This window comes from Enoplosus armatus, chromosome 14, assembly GCF_043641665.1.
Source record: "Enoplosus armatus isolate fEnoArm2 chromosome 14, fEnoArm2.hap1, whole genome shotgun sequence".
Classification (NCBI taxonomy): Eukaryota; Metazoa; Chordata; class Actinopteri; order Centrarchiformes; family Enoplosidae; genus Enoplosus; species Enoplosus armatus.
Window position 1 is genome coordinate 14,920,518 of NC_092193.1, and position 19,591 is coordinate 14,940,108.

At 42.2% G+C, this 19,591-nt stretch overlaps 1 protein-coding gene across 1 annotated transcript; it reads right to left on the bottom strand.

Annotated features, from left to right (window-relative positions):
• Positions 1–828: 828 nt before the first annotated feature.
• LOC139295959 (nuclear receptor ROR-beta-like) lies at positions 829–11,244 on the bottom strand. Its single transcript, XM_070918166.1, has 10 exons — positions 11,214–11,244; positions 8,819–8,904; positions 8,578–8,719; positions 7,496–8,017; positions 6,345–6,466; positions 5,911–6,043; positions 5,247–5,354; positions 4,351–4,461; positions 3,513–3,625; positions 829–3,412 (listed from the first exon to the last, which is right to left on the bottom strand). Exons 1-10 carry the CDS (start codon positions 11,242–11,244, stop codon positions 3,251–3,253), a joined length of 1,530 nt encoding a protein of 509 aa, XP_070774267.1. The 3' UTR covers positions 829–3,250.
• Positions 11,245–19,591: the final 8,347 nt, after the last annotated feature.

Here is a 19,591-nt window from a genome sequence, read left to right on the forward strand (position 1 = left end):
GTCTTCAAACTTTGCACCGTAGATGTGAAACTTACTAGGCAACCACAATTTCCTGGCCTCAGTTTCATGTGGGAGGCTCCATCCTGGTGGATAAACTGGGTCAAAACACACACACACACACACACACACACACACACACACACACACACACACACACGTACGCACGCACGCATATCATGCATCCAAACATCCCTCTTTCTCAGCAAAATGTCACAATGAATAAATTGTTGACTTTAGCTGAGACAGACATCCATTAACCCCCATAAAACATTACTTTACTGTATATTGCTGCTGCCTACTTTTGGTTTATAGTAAACCAAAATATTATTTGAAAAATATCTGATTCTCTATTTATATGAGTTTTGTTAAAATAAGTAGTTATTTAAGTTAATATAGGGCTGCAACTAATGATTATTTTCATCATTCATCATCATTCATTAATTTACCTATTATTTTCTCGATTTGTCATTAGGCTCATTAAATCTAAAATATCAGAAGAAAATTAAAAAGGCCTATCACAATTTCCTAGAACCAAAGGTGAAGTCTTCAATCTTTTTTGGCAAAAACATCTTAACTCAAAGTCCTCAGTAAGAGATGGTTGAAAGCTCCAGAAAAAAAGTAATTTTAGTAACTTTTTTTGAAAGGAATACAATATGCACACAACACAAATGCTCGTGATTCACTTTAGAACAGTTGTGGCCATTTACATTCGCAGGATTATAATTTCAGATCCGTGATCAGACACGGATTGGGTGTCTGATCAGTCAACGATGTGCGAGAGATAAACATGAAATCCAAATTCAAGACTCAGTAAGACTCAATGAAACATTTCAAAAGAAAAAGAAACCATTTATTACATTCTTAAAACCACATATAATGTATCCCATTGGGCAACAATATATATCGCGCTGTGTGACTCAGTTACTCTTGGACTAGTAATATACCTCTTGTACATTTTGTCATACAGGGAAAGAGAAGGGAGACAAACTATGCTTTTTTGTTTGTACTTTTCCTAATCTTTCTTCAATTAAAAAAATAGATCACTGACTTTACAAGACAGAAGTGGAGACACGTAAAGAAAAAGGTGGATAAAAGACTGACAAATAAATGAAAATCACAGCAAAAGAAACATTAAACCCCAATAAAGAAAACTCTAACTGATTCATTTTTTTTATTATTCCTATGTCTCGGAAAATTTCATGTTACAATATTAGGACAAACGGGAAGGGCTTTGACACTTTGTGAGTAACATTCACAAAAATAGAACTTACGTCCACAGTGATTATGGTTATGGGTCTCATCTTAGGTGCAAAAGGTGTGAGGAGCACAAGGCTAAAAGACGACACTGGTAATAAAAGGGTCAAGAGATCACAGCTAGCTCCCTGAGCGGCAGGCAGCAGGTCCTCAGACTCTGCTCGAGAACTTCACAGCACCCCAGGTAAGACATTATCATCATCATCATCATCATCATCTCAATGCAATAGCAACCTTCAGAAAGCTTGTTATCTATGTACATGAAAAATGTAAACAGTTATGGGTGACCTTGTGTGACAGATATGAAATAAAAAAACCAAAACTAATACAACAGATTGACTGAAAGCTATTAAATCTTACTGGCATTGAGGCCCAACTCAGGGGGGCAGCTGGTAGCTCTGTCTGGCCTTAGACTTGTGTCCAGTGAGAAAGAGGAAAGAATAAGTGCTTGGTATTCGGACAAGTGTTGGGTTTGGGACTAAAGTAGAGAGGAACAGCAAATGTACAAAATAATACAGTTGCTCCAACCAGCGAGGAGAGTTTATGATACATATTATGGACCATCGTTGTCCTGGCCTTTAACCGACTGAAACACTATGAGTGACAGACAATTACACTACACCTACTGACTGCTGGTTAGAAACAGGTGGGGGGACCCTGTGTGTCCCATTTTATTTTACAGTTCATGAAGTCATCTTTTGCCTTGCTTTGTCTTTTCCTTAGTGTCCTGTTTGTCCTCTTGTCTCTTTAGGCAGGGAGGGGTGGGGGGCAGCAACAACGCAGACTGAAAGCTCTCAGTTTGAATGCAGGAAAAAGGCAATGTTTGTTTATCCTTTGCTTGAGTACGCTGCCCTAACCCCCCCTGCTGTGTCGCATCTGCAACAAGTGTCCACCCCATCGCTTGCGTGATGGCCGCGCCTAACCCCGCTGGGTTTGCCATCAGGGCAAGAGGGGGTTTGTTGCCGTGGAAACCTGAGAGTTCTTTCGAGAGAGGAAAACGTCCAGAAAAAGATTTGAGTCAAAATATCCGGCTTTCGTGAAAAATCCATCTTCGTTTCCCCTCTCTGATTCTTACTATCCACTTTTCTCTCCCTTTCTCTCTCAACTGAACTCACACATTCTTAACTCCCACCATATACTATATAGTCATCTATTTACATTCTTATTTAAAATATTTTGCTTATAAATGTGTATATAAATTAAAGATAATTTCATCTTGTCCTGTCTCTAAGTGGCATTTACAAGGAAAGGGGTGTGTGGGACTGAGGTTTCTCATTGCATTACAAGAGCCTACAAAGAGGCAGCACCGAACACTGTCTAAATGTGTGTGAAGCCGGCTCTCAGCTGATTACAGAGGTCAGCTTTAGCCGTGAGTCATCTCGTATCTGTGTGTTCCTATTTATATCAGAGAAAATGACTCATGATCTTGGTCCCTAAATGATGGTCAGTACAAGGATGTTGTCTGTATGAATACGCATACGTGTACCATACTGAGATGTATTAATATAGAGAGATAATTGACTGAGAGCTGTACTAATAGTGAGACTAATATTATGTGTAAAACTCTGTCTCAGACATTGTCAGTACATTCACGGTTGTTAGGTTCTGGCTTGTGCACTGGTGCTTATCGATGAGGTACATTCATAACTGGTTGGGCGACCCACAGTGGATCTGATGTTCAACAAGTGTTAGAGCTTGGAGCTGTCTCATGCTTAGTGGGCTGCTGTGTTATTAATACGAAGCCCATCCGCTTGTTGTTAATGCTACAATATGCAGAGGACCATGAGCATGTGCGGTCTGTAGTGTAAGGTGCTTTGCCTGCTGGGAAAGTGGAGGACTACTTTGGGATCATGGGAGACGGAGTATTTAAAGTCCTGGATTGTCTTTTAACTGCTGGTTGTTGAGCTTCAACATTTCTATCCTACTCTGTCTCTCTTTTTGCTTCCCTACCTCTTAATACACTCTCTCCATCTGTCTCGATTGTCTATTTGCCTGTCTAGCTGTGGGTGGAGTCTGGCAGAGACATCTCGCTGCCAAACACTTCCCGGTACAGTGGTGGGAAACTGTAGGCGGTCTCCGGATGGACCAAACGGAAAAACTCCAGTTTGTCAATGTGGAGGTTACAGATAGACTTCATTATGGGCAGTTTGGACACCATCTGTGGGGACAGGAGATGTACAAAGGTAAGTTTATGTACGTGTCTTTATATGAGTACATTTGTATGTGTTTTAACAACAGTTGTGACTGCTTGTCTTTACCTTGTCCAGTTTCTCGTCAGACGCACCACTCTTATGTAGACTGTGTTGCAGAGCCAGGTAGACTTTCTCCTGGAGTTTCTGAACCTTTTGGCCTTCTGATAGCCAGGGTCGATCTACAGGGAAGAAAATATGAACCTGTTAATATACAGTTTTCTTTCTCCTTAAGAAGCTTTAAGGTTGTTAAAATCATATTCCACATTGTCCGGCAGTATATATTCCCGTGTCAGCTCTTGATTGATTTGATCCAAATCCAATTCTCTGTTCCTTTAATGGCCGCACCATTCAATCAAATACCCAAGATGTCTCACACACCGTTTTTACACATACACACTTGGTATGTTTGGAAACTTTTGAGTTTAAACAATGTTTGGCTTCACAGGATGAAAGGATCGACGGGCTGCTGCTTTTAAAGATGTTAAGCATCATTTAAGCGACGACGTCATGTACTAAGTGCTTTCTATGCAATTCTAAAACTGGCAATCCAGAAATAAGTAAAAAGCTGATGCATATGAGGAGAAATTACCAGTTTTATAATGAAAAATCTTAACAACATAGCTAAATAATCTGCAATAATAAACTGAAAACCTACATATGTGAGGCATCTACAACAAAGAATGTATTGTGTTGAATGTGCATGCTGAAAGCGGACATCCTACACTCGCTCTTGAATATCAGTGTAGCCTTCTTTACCAAGGACAGAACAGAATTAGACTTGCTATGATTTTGCAGTATGAAGTGCACTTCTTCTTGAACATCTTTGTGTTTGTGTACGAATGTGTGAGCGAGAACTGGCATTGAGGCCCAACTCAACCCTAACCCTAAAAAAAAAAACAATCACCAGGAGATAGAAGGACAGCGGCGCTAAACAGAGCCATCTCTTCATCTGACAGCTGTAGACGGCAGAGTCCTTTTCCCAGGTCGAACACTGCACTGACCAGGTCGTCACAACCTGCAGAAACAGAGGAAATGGATAAATTAACTGTCAAAACAATAGCTTGAAGACTTTAATAGTCCTGCTTAAGTCGACAACTGACCCAGGAGACACCAGGGATGATTGAGGCCTACGTTTCTTTCTCAGTTTGGGCTTATTGGCCAAGAAGGGAAACTCTGCCTTTTCTCAGTGTGAATGTTCTAATGTTAAATTACTGTCTGCATGACCTCTCAGTCGGCATAAGACGTAAGTGTTTACAAAAATCGATTAAAAACAGCTCAGAGAAATACTGCTGTATTGACTGCTGAACTAAATCTTGATGGCACAACTTGGGTATTTCCCCTTAAGTGAGTTTATCACACTGTTTACTGCTGTTTGTTTTCACTTTGCATTAGGGTTGCATTGTTACAAAGTTCTGGTGGTAATAAAGAGGCAAGACAGTGCTTCAGAGATTCAGCTGGAGGCTTTCAATTACTTCTTTTTAAAGCCAGTTGTGGCTGTTGTTGACAAGATTGAAACTCAAATTGATGTCTTATAATCATTTTAAGAACAAATACCACTGTCAAGTCATTTAAAGTAATGAATCACGTTAGCCCGTGTAGTGGGAAAATACAACATAATCGTGCAGAGATATCTCTGTGAGCAGTCAATAATGGATTGAGAACAGTTGGAGCTGATGCATTTTCTTCATCATTAATGGTAATTATGGTAACTTGCATAGAGTGAGAAATGTCAGAAGCTTTCATGTGTGACCCTGTCAGTTATCTGAATGCTTTAGTGCTACATTCCCGTCTGATCCTCACCAAGTGCTTTGAAGAACTGAGCCGGAGCAAACTTTCCGTTGAAGAAAATGGTGCTGTTGTTGACGTTGAACGCTCGGCACATACGTATCAGCAGGACTTCCAGACAGCCTGAAAGTGTAGCCAAAGATAGAGGCAAAGACATGGAGAGATGGAGAGATGTAGATAGAGGAGGAGGGGGGGTGGGGTGGGGGTGGGGGTAGATACTCCAACATGCACAAAATACAACAAACAAAATGTAAATAATTTTGATCCAGATTAGTGCACAGCATATATAAGACATTTTGAACCATTTAAAAATCAACAGGATAACATGGATATCCACAAAGATTTCAAAAGTTCAAAAGATTTACAGAGAGTAAACGCATTGTCAAGTATATGCATTTTAGTCACATATAATATATGTGTTGAACAGATAAAGAAAGTAATTGGAAATTTTGTTTTCAGAATTGTGGTTTTCTCCCCAATGTTTGAACCAGGTATTTGTCATTTATTAAAACAAATAAACGGATGGTAAGACAGGCAAGGGTAGAAGGTTGGAGACAAACAAAAAAAAAACAGGAAGGAACTACAGTTAGCAAGTTTCAGACTCTGTTTACATTTTTTGAAGAATTCATTCTGTGAATTGAGTATTTGAGATGAGAGCTTTTTTAGACTGTACACTGACCTGCTTTCAGCAAAATGATTTGATCATTCTGGCACAGGTCCATGAAGCCAGCGATGCGTTTGGCAAACTCCACCACATACTGAATGGCATTGGTGATGTGGTGTGCACACTGCTGCCACATCCACTCTGCTGACTGAGAAAGACACAAAGAAGAGATGTGAGTGTTACAAGTCCATTGACATCACGTCAGCATGATTATCTTCTTAGTATCTGTTTAACATCAGATCAGATTCAGATTTTTCTGTTTTTTTTTGTGGAAATTACAATTTCTCACTGAAAAACAATATATCAAAGTAAGCTAATTAAGTTAGTTTTTTACATTTCTATCTGATATTGTGATACCAAGCTGTTATTCTAATCTAGTATTGATACATTTCAAAGCTATAAATGTATGCAACTTTACACATGAGGTGTTTAAAGTGTGCATTGCGTACCTTGTTTTGAAAAGCACGCGTTTCCTCAGGTGTGTATTGTACCCAGGTGAATCTCTTCATGTCCTCAGCGCTGTACTGACACGTCTCCAAGTGGGACTTAACAATACTTTGAGTGATGCGCTCTGTGAAAAAAAAACAAAACATAAGCATATACACAATAAACATCAGTATTTTTCTCACTCAGAGTTGTTTGTGGTGGTAGCAGGTTTGGGCTTTGAAGAGACGGAGAGAGTGTAGCAGAGTGTAACAGCGGTACTGTTTACATATCAATGGATCACGGCAGTGTGACTTTGCATAACTAGATGCTTTGCACCACTCTGCTGTTACGTTTGCCACTGATGACCCCGAGAAGATTGAGCACTAATGGCTCATTTTACTCATCTCTTCTACGCAGCCATGAGGCTCTTTTTCCACCTCCTGCGCTCATAATATCCACTGGTCACAATATCTACTCATTGCTTCCTCTAATAGTCCCCAGAGCCCTATTCAAGGCCTACTTACAGTTTATTGATGCCAGCAACCATAAAGATGTACAATAAAAACACAAATTTATTCTTCCCCAAGGTCTCTAGAGACACCTCTGTTAAAAATGCCTGTGCTTCCTTACCTCTATAAATACTACTACACCATCCTCCCTTTATCTGCCTGTTTTTCGAGCTTGTGCTGCTGTACGTCTTCTGCCCGTGTGATATTTCCTGCTTGTTTTGCCCATTTAATCTTGTATTTGTGTCCTTGTGTCCATGTGATCCTGTTTTTCTGTTCAATCTGCCATATATCATTCTGGTTCTTTTTTTTCCCCACTAACCTGTTTATGAGATATGTCCTTGTGCTTTATCTTTATTTTTTATTGAATCAATTTAGCTTTTTAAATTATATTTGATCCTATTTCATTTAGTTTTATTTCATTCATTATTCAATCATTTTTGTCCCTTTCCAAGGCAGCCCTGCTAATACTTTAAATAAAGTAAATTCAAAAATAAGAGCACATCATGGCCAGGGGAAAAAACACTAAATGTAAACTGCTGTTATTGAAACACGTGCAAATGTTTCACAAAGAAAAGTGCTCACGGTGAATTCATGACAAACATTTGGAGTCTTGGGTTTGCATTAAGAGCATGTAGCAGAACATGAACATGAAGAACAGAACTCACCAAGGTCTGTTATCGAGCAGTCATCAGGCAGATGGTCCAGCAGTGCATGTGTGTGTGCCAGCAGCGGATGTGTGTGTGTGTGCAGGAGCTGGATCCCGTTGCCGTCTGCCCCGTCCAGCATGGTCTGCTGCGGGGAATTCTGATTGGACAAGGACGAGGAAGAGGAAGAAGCGGACGATGAGTTGGAGGTGTTCCCGGTGCTGGCCCCTCCGCCGAGCAGCTCCAGGCTGCAGTACTCGCTGGCCTCCTCGGGGGTCAGCGGCAGGTCGAACAGGTCCGGCAGCGCTGCGATGTCATCCAGGTCGCTGAGGGTGGAGCTGGAGCCCCCGCTGCTGTAGGACCGGCTCAGACCCTCTTCACCATCCTCCCCGCTGCCGCTACAGATGCCGTCCTCCTTGGGTAAGGACAGAGCAGTGGAGCCGCCACCTCCGGAGCCCACACACTCCTGGGACTTCTGGTGTTTCTGCACCTCAGCGTAGAGGCTATCACGCTGCTTCTTGGACATACGACCGAACTTGACCGCTGCAGAGAGAAAATACATTTCATTATAGTAGACAAACATTCTTCAAACATCTTACAAGTAGCTGTAAATACAACAAATGAAATATTTTATTCATATGTTTTCACCTTAGTGCGGAGTTATTGCAGTCTTGCTGTGGCCAAACATAATACATTTCACATCTGTTTCCTAAAGCTGTTACCTCAATCTAAATGTGTTACTTCTGCCACCTTATCCAAAAGTACTGTATGTTCCAGTCCCTATATCCTCTTCAGTCTATATACTGTATTTGTTTTCTCTCTGTAACCTACAGATAAGGGCAACCTGTGGCGAGCCCTCTTGTGACAGCTGATGTGAAACATTACTGCTGAGGGCTTCAAATTCTCCAGGTATCAGCTTTAAATTAAAGGAACACATGCACTGGGATTCACTGGAGTAACACGTCTACTAAACTCCCCCTGCTGTGAAAGTAAAAGTCTTAACAAAACTACTCAGTTGTGGTACATTTTTGAGTTTACCGTTGAATGTCATGGTTAAAGGTAGCGTGTAAAGAGGGTACAGTGCACTCTTTGTGTGTGTTTACCATCTCTGCTCATGCCCAAGGCCAGACACTTCTGTAGGCGGCAGTGCTGGCAGCGGTTACGGTTAGTTCGGTCGATCAGGCAATTCCTCTGGCGGGAGCAAGAGTACATGGCATTGTTCTGCTGGCTGCGACGGAAGAAACCCTAAACACACACACACACACACCGTAAATGATACGCACGCTTGAATAAAACAGGTCGGTTGAAGTAAAGTTTTGTTTACTCTCTGCGTTTCCACCTCACCTTGCAGCCTTCGCAGGTGATGACTCCGTAGTGGATTCCTGAGGACTTGTCCCCACAGATCTTACACGGGATGACCTCGATCTGAGCTGCAGGAACAAAAATAACATTGACGAGAGAGGTCAGAATGCTGCCGCTTAATGTGTCTGTATGACATTGCCTCAAACTTACAAAGACAGTGAACTTGAGATTAGTCAACATCTGCTTAGTGAAGTGCAGCAGTCACATCTTTGGCTTGTTTGACAACATTGAGTCATAGTATGGACTGTTGCCAAAAACAGTTAATGTCTGAAGCACTAACACAGCATTGAGTAACATCATTCAGACATAACACACATTTGGCGTATATTCAGCTCCAGCCAGACTCTATCAAAAGATTTTGTAAATGATTTTCTTTATGAATAAAGTTTTTGAGAAACTGCTCTGTAAAGCACTAAAACTGTATAAAATCAATAATGATTTACTGATCTCTGCTGATTCTGCTGATATTCTAATCCTCCTTTGGTTAGTGAAGTTTTTTGTGTCGTATTTGAAAGTGGCTCTTCCTCTTTGGTGGTGGTATACAGTAGTCAGTTATATGTCTCTTAATACTCTCCATTTATTTGCAGCCCCCTGAGCATATTGTCAGTAAACATATTATTACATTTCCAATGGCATGCTAATGATACACAGCGGTACAGTTAGTCCCACTTAAACCGGACAAGATGGGCAAATTATCCTGTGTTACATAATTCCTGGTGGTGGATGTAACATAACTTCTTCCTGCTTAATGACACAACATATGAGAGCTTTTTATTTTAATTCTTGGCAACTTCTCCATCACTACAATACAAGCCAGCCAAGCTTTTTCAGACATGATATTTGTCTCTCTCTTTTGTTGGTCATTGATGTTGTGCTATCATGTTTTCTCCAGCTATAAACTTGCAGACCTTGAAAACATCGCTCATTCTTTTATCTTGTCACAATTAGATTGCTGTAACTCTGTGCTCTATTAGAAGGCCATCTCCTGCCTCAAGCTGATACAAAATGCAGCTGCGAAACAATTTCTGTTTCATTGAGTTGTTATATTACACGTATCCTTGCCTCCCTTCTCTGGGAGCCTTTGAGTCCCCTTGAGTGCAGTCTGTGATCCTGAGTGATCTTTTTTGTTGATGTATTTTTGTCCTTTTGGCTTCTTTAAAGATGCTTTATGACCTCTGTATTTCACATTGCTTTGTAAAAAAAACAAACATAAATCATAGTTTATTTATTATTTTTATTTTTATGTTTATGATTATTGGGAAATGATTAACACATTTTAGAAACTGAAACTGAGAACAATCCTGTACCAGAGTGTGATAATCAAAGATGAAAAACATCAATGTGATGGCCTGCAGACAAACAGTCACACAACAGGCACATACAGTACAGGAGAAGACAACTTGCCATGAACTGTGTGTGACTGCACCCTGCATGTGGCCCCCATGAGGGAACAGAGTACACAAACAGATAGGGAATCACATGACACTTGCACACATGACACATACACAAAGACTCCCTTCTTTCTTGACCAAGGAGAAAAACAACAGCAGCTATATCATTAGACGGTTGTTGCTCAGCCTTGCTGTCTGTGCAATCTTAAAACTGATTTACAAAATCTCACTTGTGAGGACGGTGTGTGGAAAACGACTTATGTCTATGTGATTGGGGAGGAATTGTTGCACTCTTAGGTACTGGAAAACACAACTTTCCACTTCTTTTCCCCTTTTAATGACACAGTCTGCTGTCTCTTCTCTGAAACTGTTGACTAAAATACTCCAACTGATCAGGGCAGCTGCAGGCATGCAATGGAAAAATATCTCCCTCCCTTCCTCTCTTTCTCTCAGGTTCCCCTCCACCCCTCCCTCATCTCACAATTATATAACTCTCCACCGCCAGCATTCCTCACAACACTCATTCAGCAGGCTCACTCTAGCAACACTGACACCCCGCCCTCCTCAGACTCTCTCTTTCCCACTGGCTGAGCGGCGTTCGCAGCCTCCTTGGTATTGGCTGAGTCATCCGTCACTCGGGCGCTGTAGCCTGTCAGCCCATGTGGACATTCTGTCCTACTGACACACTTTCCCACTGCAGGGGGAGAGGGAGGAGGGAGACAGGCTCCATCCCGCCTCTCCAGCAGACCAGTTTTTAAGGTGGAGCTGAACAATGCTCAGACTAACCCATAAAACATTTCCCTGAAGGCTCGTAGCTTGCATCAGAAAACTGGCTATGTTACATAACAACGAAATTAACCTAGAGAGGCGATAATAATATTAATAAGCCTAGAATAGCTGCACTTACCAGTTAATTAACACAGATCTTCACTGATTTCCCAGAAGTCTATTTCTGTATGGACTGATATCCATGCAATAATCAAAACACTGTGCCATTTTATTTATGAGGAACCACATTTGACTTGATTTGACTGTAAAAGCCCATACTGTATCTGGCTACAGTCCACTCAAAGCAGACAAACTCTGAACTTGAATGTCAGCTATTCATCCCCCACCCCTCTCCCCTGGTCTTTGACATTGAGCTTCTGCTTCAGCCTGTTCTATTCTTGTCCTGTGCAGAGAGCCAGAATCACACAGATGCCCAAGCCACCCGCCCCTGTTGCTACAACCACACATCACATACATGCCTTCTCACTCCTCTTCTCTGGCTCTCAACCCGGAGACAGTAAAATATCCATCTTCTTACTGTTCCCTTATTTAATGTGACTGTCTTGTCAGTAAGCTGCTGAATGAAAAATGACCATGCAGTTAAACCAATTACTTACATCCAAAGCATTAATAAGGACAGACAATGAACAGGGATGTCTTGAAGACATGTCTTGAAGGGGAAAAATATATAGGGCTGCAACTTACAATTATTTTCATTATTGCTCACTCTTCATTAATTAATGGATTCATCGTTTGCTCTAAAAAACATGACCAATTGTCCAAAACCCAGCAGTTATACTGTTTACTATCATACAAGACAAAGAAAACCACCACATACGCACATTTGAGCAGCTGGAACCAGTGTATTTCCTGCATCTTTGCTTCAAATGTGACTTGAGCAATAGTTGCAGAATCCTTTTCTCATCAATAAATCGAATAATCGCTTCAACTCTATAAAACAGTTGTGACATAAACACCCAGTGAAAATTTGCTGTATTAATAGATATGACAAATTCATCTGTCTAACAATGCTGACAGAGACGCAGCAGCAGAAGCAGCAGCCACACTAATGTTAAAGCAACATTTACCTTTAACCCTGAATATCACTGTTGACCTGTGCTAAAAGACATCTGACCTTTAGCTTTCTAGAGAGAGTCTGCATCCAAGAAGATCAATAACGATCCTGCTTTTTGCTGACATGATGCATGACGGCTGCATGCAGTGCTTAACGTTTCTCACCCACTGACACATTATTTAAGTCACAAAGTGCTAGCACAAAATGTAATAAATGTGGTGAAATTACGCAAACGTCAAACAAAGACTGGTGTTTGAGTATGGCCGGTGTTTGAGCAGTAGGGCAGCCACTTTGTGTGGCACACCCAAAGCGTTTTCACAAAATAAACTGGAAACAGACTCTTTAACAGTTCAGCTACGAACACGTTGGCCCCAGCGTGTTTATCAGCCAGCTAAATGTGTAACCGTGTTATCTCTACAAAAGGCTAATTCACTACGGGTGGGGTAGAGAGAGGCAGAGAAAAATCACTGACTTTGTGCTTCCAACAGTTCACTTCTTAGTATCTCATGTGGAACAAATGGCCAATAATTCTCCAACAGGAGTCCCGTGTGGAAGGCAGTCAGTATGTCAGTGTGTCAGAGGCATGACAAAGGAAAAAAGCTGAATTTTGACGCTCCACGTATGTGCAAACGTGCACACGCACACACACACACACACACACACATCACGTCTCCATTTTAGAATCTTACCGCCTGTTTTTATAAAGTACAGGTTGTTCGTGTTTGCACACTGCTAGATGCCCTTGAGCAACAGGTTGACACAAGGCTCAATTGAAGCTGGTGATTTGTTTCATTCCCTCGTCTTAGATAATGACTGACAGAATGAGAAGACACACTCAATAGGAGGTCGGGGGCCTTGTGCTTGAGCTCCATATATATTAGCAATGCTGCAGCACTTGTTGTGTCATGCCTCACAGTCGGCTGTGTAGGCTTACAATCCGCTGTGGCCTTGTCGCCTCCTCCTCTTTTGAAATCATGTCAAGAGTATGGGAATGTTTTCCAGATTATTTTGTTTCCGTAAAATGAAGGGCTTGCTCAGGCCTCCACAGATAAACCCAAGGAGAGAAGATACATTCTCACATTTGAAAACAAAACTGTTTGTTTTCACACCTTCGACAACGGTCTTACTGATTACACTTGACACCTTGTGTCACAGCACAGCCTCCTTCTCCAACACACAGCTCTCAACAAATATTTGTATTTTGCTCTCTAAGGATGACACTACTTGAAAAACTGATGAGACGAAATCCCTCAAAATACGATGTGGCTGTCTGGCGGCCGGTGCATTCAAATCAAGGGGCTCTATTTTAAAAGATGCAAATACCAGTGGAGGCCAAGCTGAGGCCCACAGAGGGGGGGATTAGTACAACAGAGCGAAGAATTCCATAGGCCTCTTTCTTCTACCGGCTGTCAGTGTGTGATGAGAGTCTTGTGATCTTCCACTATGTCTGTATGTAATAAATACTAATGCACTCTGCTATCCAGTACAGTGCCAGAATCACCACCGGGCCTCTAAAGATCAGTCGACATGCCGAAGCTGAATGACTCAACAATTTGGAAGTGATTGTGATTGCAGAGCCGTGTATGCATGTTCAAGCTGGGAGAAAAATGCTGACGTGCTCTTCTAGTGAGGAAACGACAGGTTGAGTTAAAACCTACACTTTCAGTGCAGTGAGCTAAGAACGGGCCGTGGTTTGTTTACATTTGGATATCCTGCCAGAACCTCCCTCCACCAGAGGCCCCCTCTGCTTCTCCTTCCTCCCTCTCCCCCCCCCTCCTTTTTTAGTGCAAAAATTCATCTCTTTCCTCCCCTGCTGAAAAAACAACTCCTTGCAGCTCATCTCCCGTCCTGCACAAAAGACTGTAACGTTGGCGGTGCTCATAGAAGAAACGTAGAAATGCAACACAGGCAACAGAACCAAACATTAGCGAACATTAAGAAAAGGGTGATTTAAATTATGATCTGTACGAGTTTGTCTGTTTGGAACCAAAAAACTGCTGCATGAAGATGAGTTTCAATTAAAATGCTGAGAGGTTGCAGTATGTTGTGGATGTGATATGTGCACAGTCTTCCCAGTATACAAAAATATATTTCAAATTAACTTAGATGTTGCTATTTTTAAAATGTTTTAATTATAGGCCTATCATTTAAAACATCTGGATGTCGCAGATAAAGAACACTGTATATGAACATCCTTCCTTGTTAATATCAGTTATCTGCTGCCCCACAGCCCAGGTTCAAACTCGGCCTGTGTCATGGAGCCACACGCTGAATGTGGCTGTAACCGCACATGGAGCTACACGTCGTGGCGGCACGGCACTTCCCATGGCCGCTCCCCCTCCCTCTGCTGCGGGTGCTGTATAATGTTGGATGACATAACTAGGTCAGTGGAACAGCCAGATCCCTCTCTCCCTCTATACGCTCACACAGTCGGCCATGCTGGCACAGCCATTATCACATCACAACAACACCACGGCTACAGCAACGCTGCCCAGATTCATCTTGTCGAGTTAATGGTGCAAAAACTAAAAGTTTGCAAGCAATCTTCAGGACTGGTTCATTTTTCAAAAAAATAAAATATCACTAAATCACATGATAAAACAATGCCAGAAAAAAATAGATAAATGTGTGTAAAACGTTCACTGTTTTAAATTCACCTGATCAGATACCTGATAATCTCGATTAACGTCTCGATTACATAATTCTAGTTTTGGTTAACAACAACCTCCTCTCACGCCCCTCCCTCTCCTTATTGCATAACTCATGAACATGGATCCCCTGGCGACATTTACAGAAGGACTCCCAGGTGAGATGTGACTCACATTTCTTCAAAAACCAAGACACATTTGGCACCGCCGTGAATCATGAAGCAGAATTACGCATGTGTACAGCTGAAGTCTCGGGCTGATCTCACCACACACAGAGACATGATCAAACTACTGAATTCATCTGGTTGACCAACATGCCCCCCCACCCCCACCCCCCCGGCTTTTTACCGCTGCATGCTGAACTTCGAGCGTGGGGCATGCGGGCTCCGTGCAGCCATAATCCAGTCATGAGGGATTAATGCGCACTGGGAGGAAAAACGGGCGCACTCATGTGGCCGCACAAAACAAAAAGCCTTGCAAAGTTGAACTAAACATGCACACATTTATGGTGACATGGGATCGACTCACCTCTCATTTTGATGTTTTCTTTGTTTTCTGTGCTGGACGGTGAAAACTCGACTACATGTGGTTCATGTAGGTGACAGGAGAGGGGAGAATAAAGCGCTGGAGCCAGAGTGAGCTGGCTCTGTAAATATTAACTTGGTCCCGGCTGCAGACAGCTCTCGTAAAGCACGACCCAAGGAAAAAAAACTACACGAAACTCCTCTCCTCTATCGCTCGGTCAAGTCCGAGCGGAATAAAAGAGTGAAGAAAGTCGCTTTGGATCGCATCGTAACTGTCACTGGCGGATAGATTTTGCTCAACTTTTTGACAGAATAGTCCCACGGTGAACGAGCGGTGTTCGGTGCCCCCCTCTGCGCTCTGACTCTCCGCTCGCTTTCCTCTCAGTCTACCCTGCTAACCTACTTTCTCCAAGCGTGGACTCTCCCATGATCTCACTGCCGACAGCTCCTCTCGCAGCTCTCGCGGGGTCGCGCAGACGGGAGCGAGTTTAAGGTGGCTGAGCAAATGATTGACGACAGCGCTCAGTTGTTCCTCACAGGGATGCAGTGAGACATAAAGATGATCACTTCCAGCAAATAATAGGAAGGTAATTAGAGCCACAATCAGTTCTGCTTTAGAACAGACATTAATGTGTGCTGTTTGCCTGACTTCGTGTCATTAGCACCAGTCTGCGTAGCCACAACATCCATGTCATTGAGATTCATTCCTGTCTTATCAGGTTTTGCTTAAGTTAAAAAACAAGCAACAAGAAGCCATCAAGCAGGTTCTTTGTTTGCCAGAGAGCTGACACCTTCTTCTCAGAGTATCCACTTGGGTTGATGTTGACGTGGATGACTTTATGTAAACATTTGGCCTGAGTGAGCTTCCAAAAGTGAAAGCCTGAGAAGTGTCTCATCATGCAGAAAATTTTCAGAGACAGAAGCAGGATGAAGAGCTGATAATCGATTATTAAACTTAATCTTTTCTTAAGCAAAAATGTCAACAACAACAAAAAAAGCCACTGCTTCCAGCTGCTCAAATGCTGGTTATCTTTTCATTATTTAAAGGTTTTGGACTGTTTGTCAGACAAAACAAGACATTTAAATATGTCAACTTGGACTTGTGATCAGCATTTTTCACTGTTTTCTCTCATTTTATAGACCAAATGATTAATCAACTAATCGAGAAAGTAATCAGTAGATCAATTGATAAAGAAAATAATGCAGCCCGAGCAGAGTCCCAGATACCCCTGAACATTGTTGAAAGTGGACACTGTTTCTCCAAAGACTGTGTTTCTTAACTGCACACTGACACTCAGTTGAGACTATTATAGATAGTAATAGTATAGAAAATGAACTTTTCCCAAAGAAATAAAATGAATTTAAATTAGATGGCCAACAATCTAGAGTTGCTGCAGTGACTTAGAGACTCATTTTGTGGACTTAATAAAATATTTATTTGAGCCATTGTACTCAAACAAGCTTTGTTCCTTCGTAATGTTCTCAGTAGAGTATCATAAGAAAATATCCCTGGCTGCTTTCCCGATGATTGCTCACCGCAGTTCAGTCAGGCTCCAGAGTTTACACCCAGTGACCTCGCAAAGTTTGATTCACACCAGTCTGGTTCCTGTTTCATGTTCATATTTCTGTACTGAACATTTCACATGAATATAACATTTGCATCTCATCAGCCTATTTGTATCTCAGTGCCAGTGTTATCCACAGTGGTGGGCGTTTTTTGCAGCAAATGTACCAAATGTGTTATTTTTTGCTCGAATTAATCATCTCTATCGTTGTAGATTGTGTACATTTAAAAAAAAAAAAAAAAAAAGCAAATTTGCATCTTCCCAGGTTTAATCTAATAAAAAAAAAATGTGATGTAAACATGTGTGTCACTGTGGCTGCTGATGAGGAGGTGGATGGGTGCTGTGGGCTGTCGGGGTGGGGGGGGGGGCTGTAGCGGGTGGCCTTATGATGCAATGTTCTGGCAGCAGTGTTATGAAACAGCATGAAGGCAGAGATTACTCAAACTAGGTTAGTGGAGCAGCCGAGCACAGAGCACCTACAGTCACAGATTCTTTTTCTGTTTCTCACACACACATTCACCCACACACAGAGACACAGGCGCTCACATTCTTTTGTTTTTTCCTCTGCCTCTTCCTTGTTTTTCATACGTAATCACTTATCTTTTTTATTCATGCACTTCCCCCTCTCCTGTGTCACAGCCCCAATTAAATACACTCTGACAGCTTGATGTATTTATTCATGCACACATGTTCAGATCCTTATTTTTCTGCCCTTTTCTGCAGTTTTCCCTCTCAGCCGTTTGTGCGTACTGCCTTTTCCCTCCCTCTCGCCCCGTGCACATCTCCTCTAAAGCCCCTCTGTTCTATGTCTCCCTTGACAACGGCAGTGACACTTTGACCTTAGCTCTTACATAACCACAGCCGAGGAAGGAGGGAGTGGGAGGAGGAGGAGGGCCTCGGCATTGGCTCGTCTACGGCAGACATTTTGTTGCCCGCTGATAAAGTAAGAGGTGAAAGAAGAGGCAAGGAAGAAGAAGAGCTTAGAGCTGAAGGATTTGGGAAGGTTGCCAGCAGCAGCATAACAGGATGAGGGAGCAGATGGGGAGGGGTGGGGGAGGCAGCAGAAATGATAGATAAATTAACGGATATTTACATGATGGACTGTATGTCAACCAGCAGAGGTGCAAGGAGGTGAAATAGCCCATGTCCAGTTTGCCTTGAGTCTTTTCATGTACAGAAAAAGTTGCCAAAGCCACACAGTCGGTTAAACTGACAGCCCTGTGGAGGCAGTGATGGACAGAGATGATTATTTTAGGCTCTCTGAGATAAAACGCACTGCAAAACAGTGTCTTTTTTATAGGGCAGCGTCTCTTTGATTACTGTGCATAAGAAAATACAGCTACAGTAGGTTACTAGTGATACTTGTTGCTGTTGCCTTGACCAGTTACATTGTACAGGCACATGGACGTCATCTACATGCAGGAAACAATCACATACAGTATGCTTGCTTTTAGTACACTGATTTTAAGATTTTCCATGCTTATGCGCTGATGCAAGCAGACATTCTTGTTGTTGTGCAGAAGGTTTCTCCTGACTCAGATCAAAGCCAGTGCAGCCTTGTGACTCCTGAGGGTTGAATTTAAAGGCCTCGCTCACATCAAAGAGTCTTTGTAAGGATGAGGGACCAACTGTAACTGATTGGCTGCACATGGTTTCAGCGGGGGCCCCGTAGCCAATCTCTCTGCCTGAGCAGCGTCGACTCCTGACATTCCAGTCTATCTTCTCACGCGCCACATTGTAAATCGCTGGCATGTGAACAGGGCTAATTTAAGATTCACCTCGTCATGTCCTTAATTTTCCTAATTTGTACTAATTTGTACATCACACCCACAAAAAAACACCACACACACTTACACATGTACTGGACTGTGCCAGTCAATTTGCTGGGATTATTTCCGGCTCCTGCCATCCACAGAGCTGTAATCCCTCACTCCCTTGTTCAGTTAATCTCCTTGTTTTCTCCTCTCTGGAGGCACCATTAATCCCCCCCCACTCCCTACAACCATGGCTCTGTAATCTGGAGCTGTGAGCTTTGCTGCATCACCAGGTCAGTGTTTCAGAATCCTGTCCCAATCCGCTCATTCTCCTGCACTTGACTCCACTTCACATCCTCATCCTATCACCATATTTCCTATTTTTCATTCCCCATTCTTTTTTATCTTCCCAGCTCCTGTTACCCCCCTGCACTCTCGCACATCTGTTTCTTTTTCACTCTCAGTTTCTGCTTATCAGTTTCATTTTTCATACACTGTACAACTCTCAAGGTTTGATAAAGCTTGCAGAATAAATAATACACGAGTTCAAACGCAGGTCATTAGCTGCAGATTCATCTCACTGAGGACTCTCACTCTCATGCTTTACAGGAAGAGCACAAACATATATTGTTGTAGCACCTTTCACTCAACTACACTGCTGAACGTGAGTTATTTCTAAGTGTCTTGAAACAGTTCTAATGCCATTTATCACAGAACAAAACAAACATCATCAGCAGCTGTTTGGAAGGTTGAGCAATACCTACACTGAAGTAAAACCTGAATGCAGCTTATACAGGACGAGACCAGTGAAAATGCAAATAATTTTCATTTTGTTAAAAGTAATTTTTTTTCATGTATATTTCTTATCAATCAGATTCTTACTGAGTGATTGGATCCTACATGAACACACTGTTTGGATTATTTTACATGAGAAATTGAGGTGGGCAGGACGCACACTCATACGTCTGTGGACCAATCAGGGTCTAGCAACATTTGAATTAGGATCTGAAGACAGTTGGTGGATTGTTTG

Bases quoted from the DNA above. Each gene is read 5' to 3' on its own strand.
- LOC139295959 (XM_070918166.1), bottom strand. From the start codon at position 11,244: ATGTGGTTCCTCATAAATAAAATGGCACAGT. The intron at 8,905-11,213 runs GTTTTGATTATT...TTGTTCCTGCAG, and splicing joins CATAAATAAAATGGCACAGT to CTCAGATCGAGGTCATCCCG. The intron at 6,044-6,344 runs GTACGCAATGCA...TGTCTTTCTCAG, and splicing joins CGCGTGCTTTTCAAAACAAG to TCAGCAGAGTGGATGTGGCA.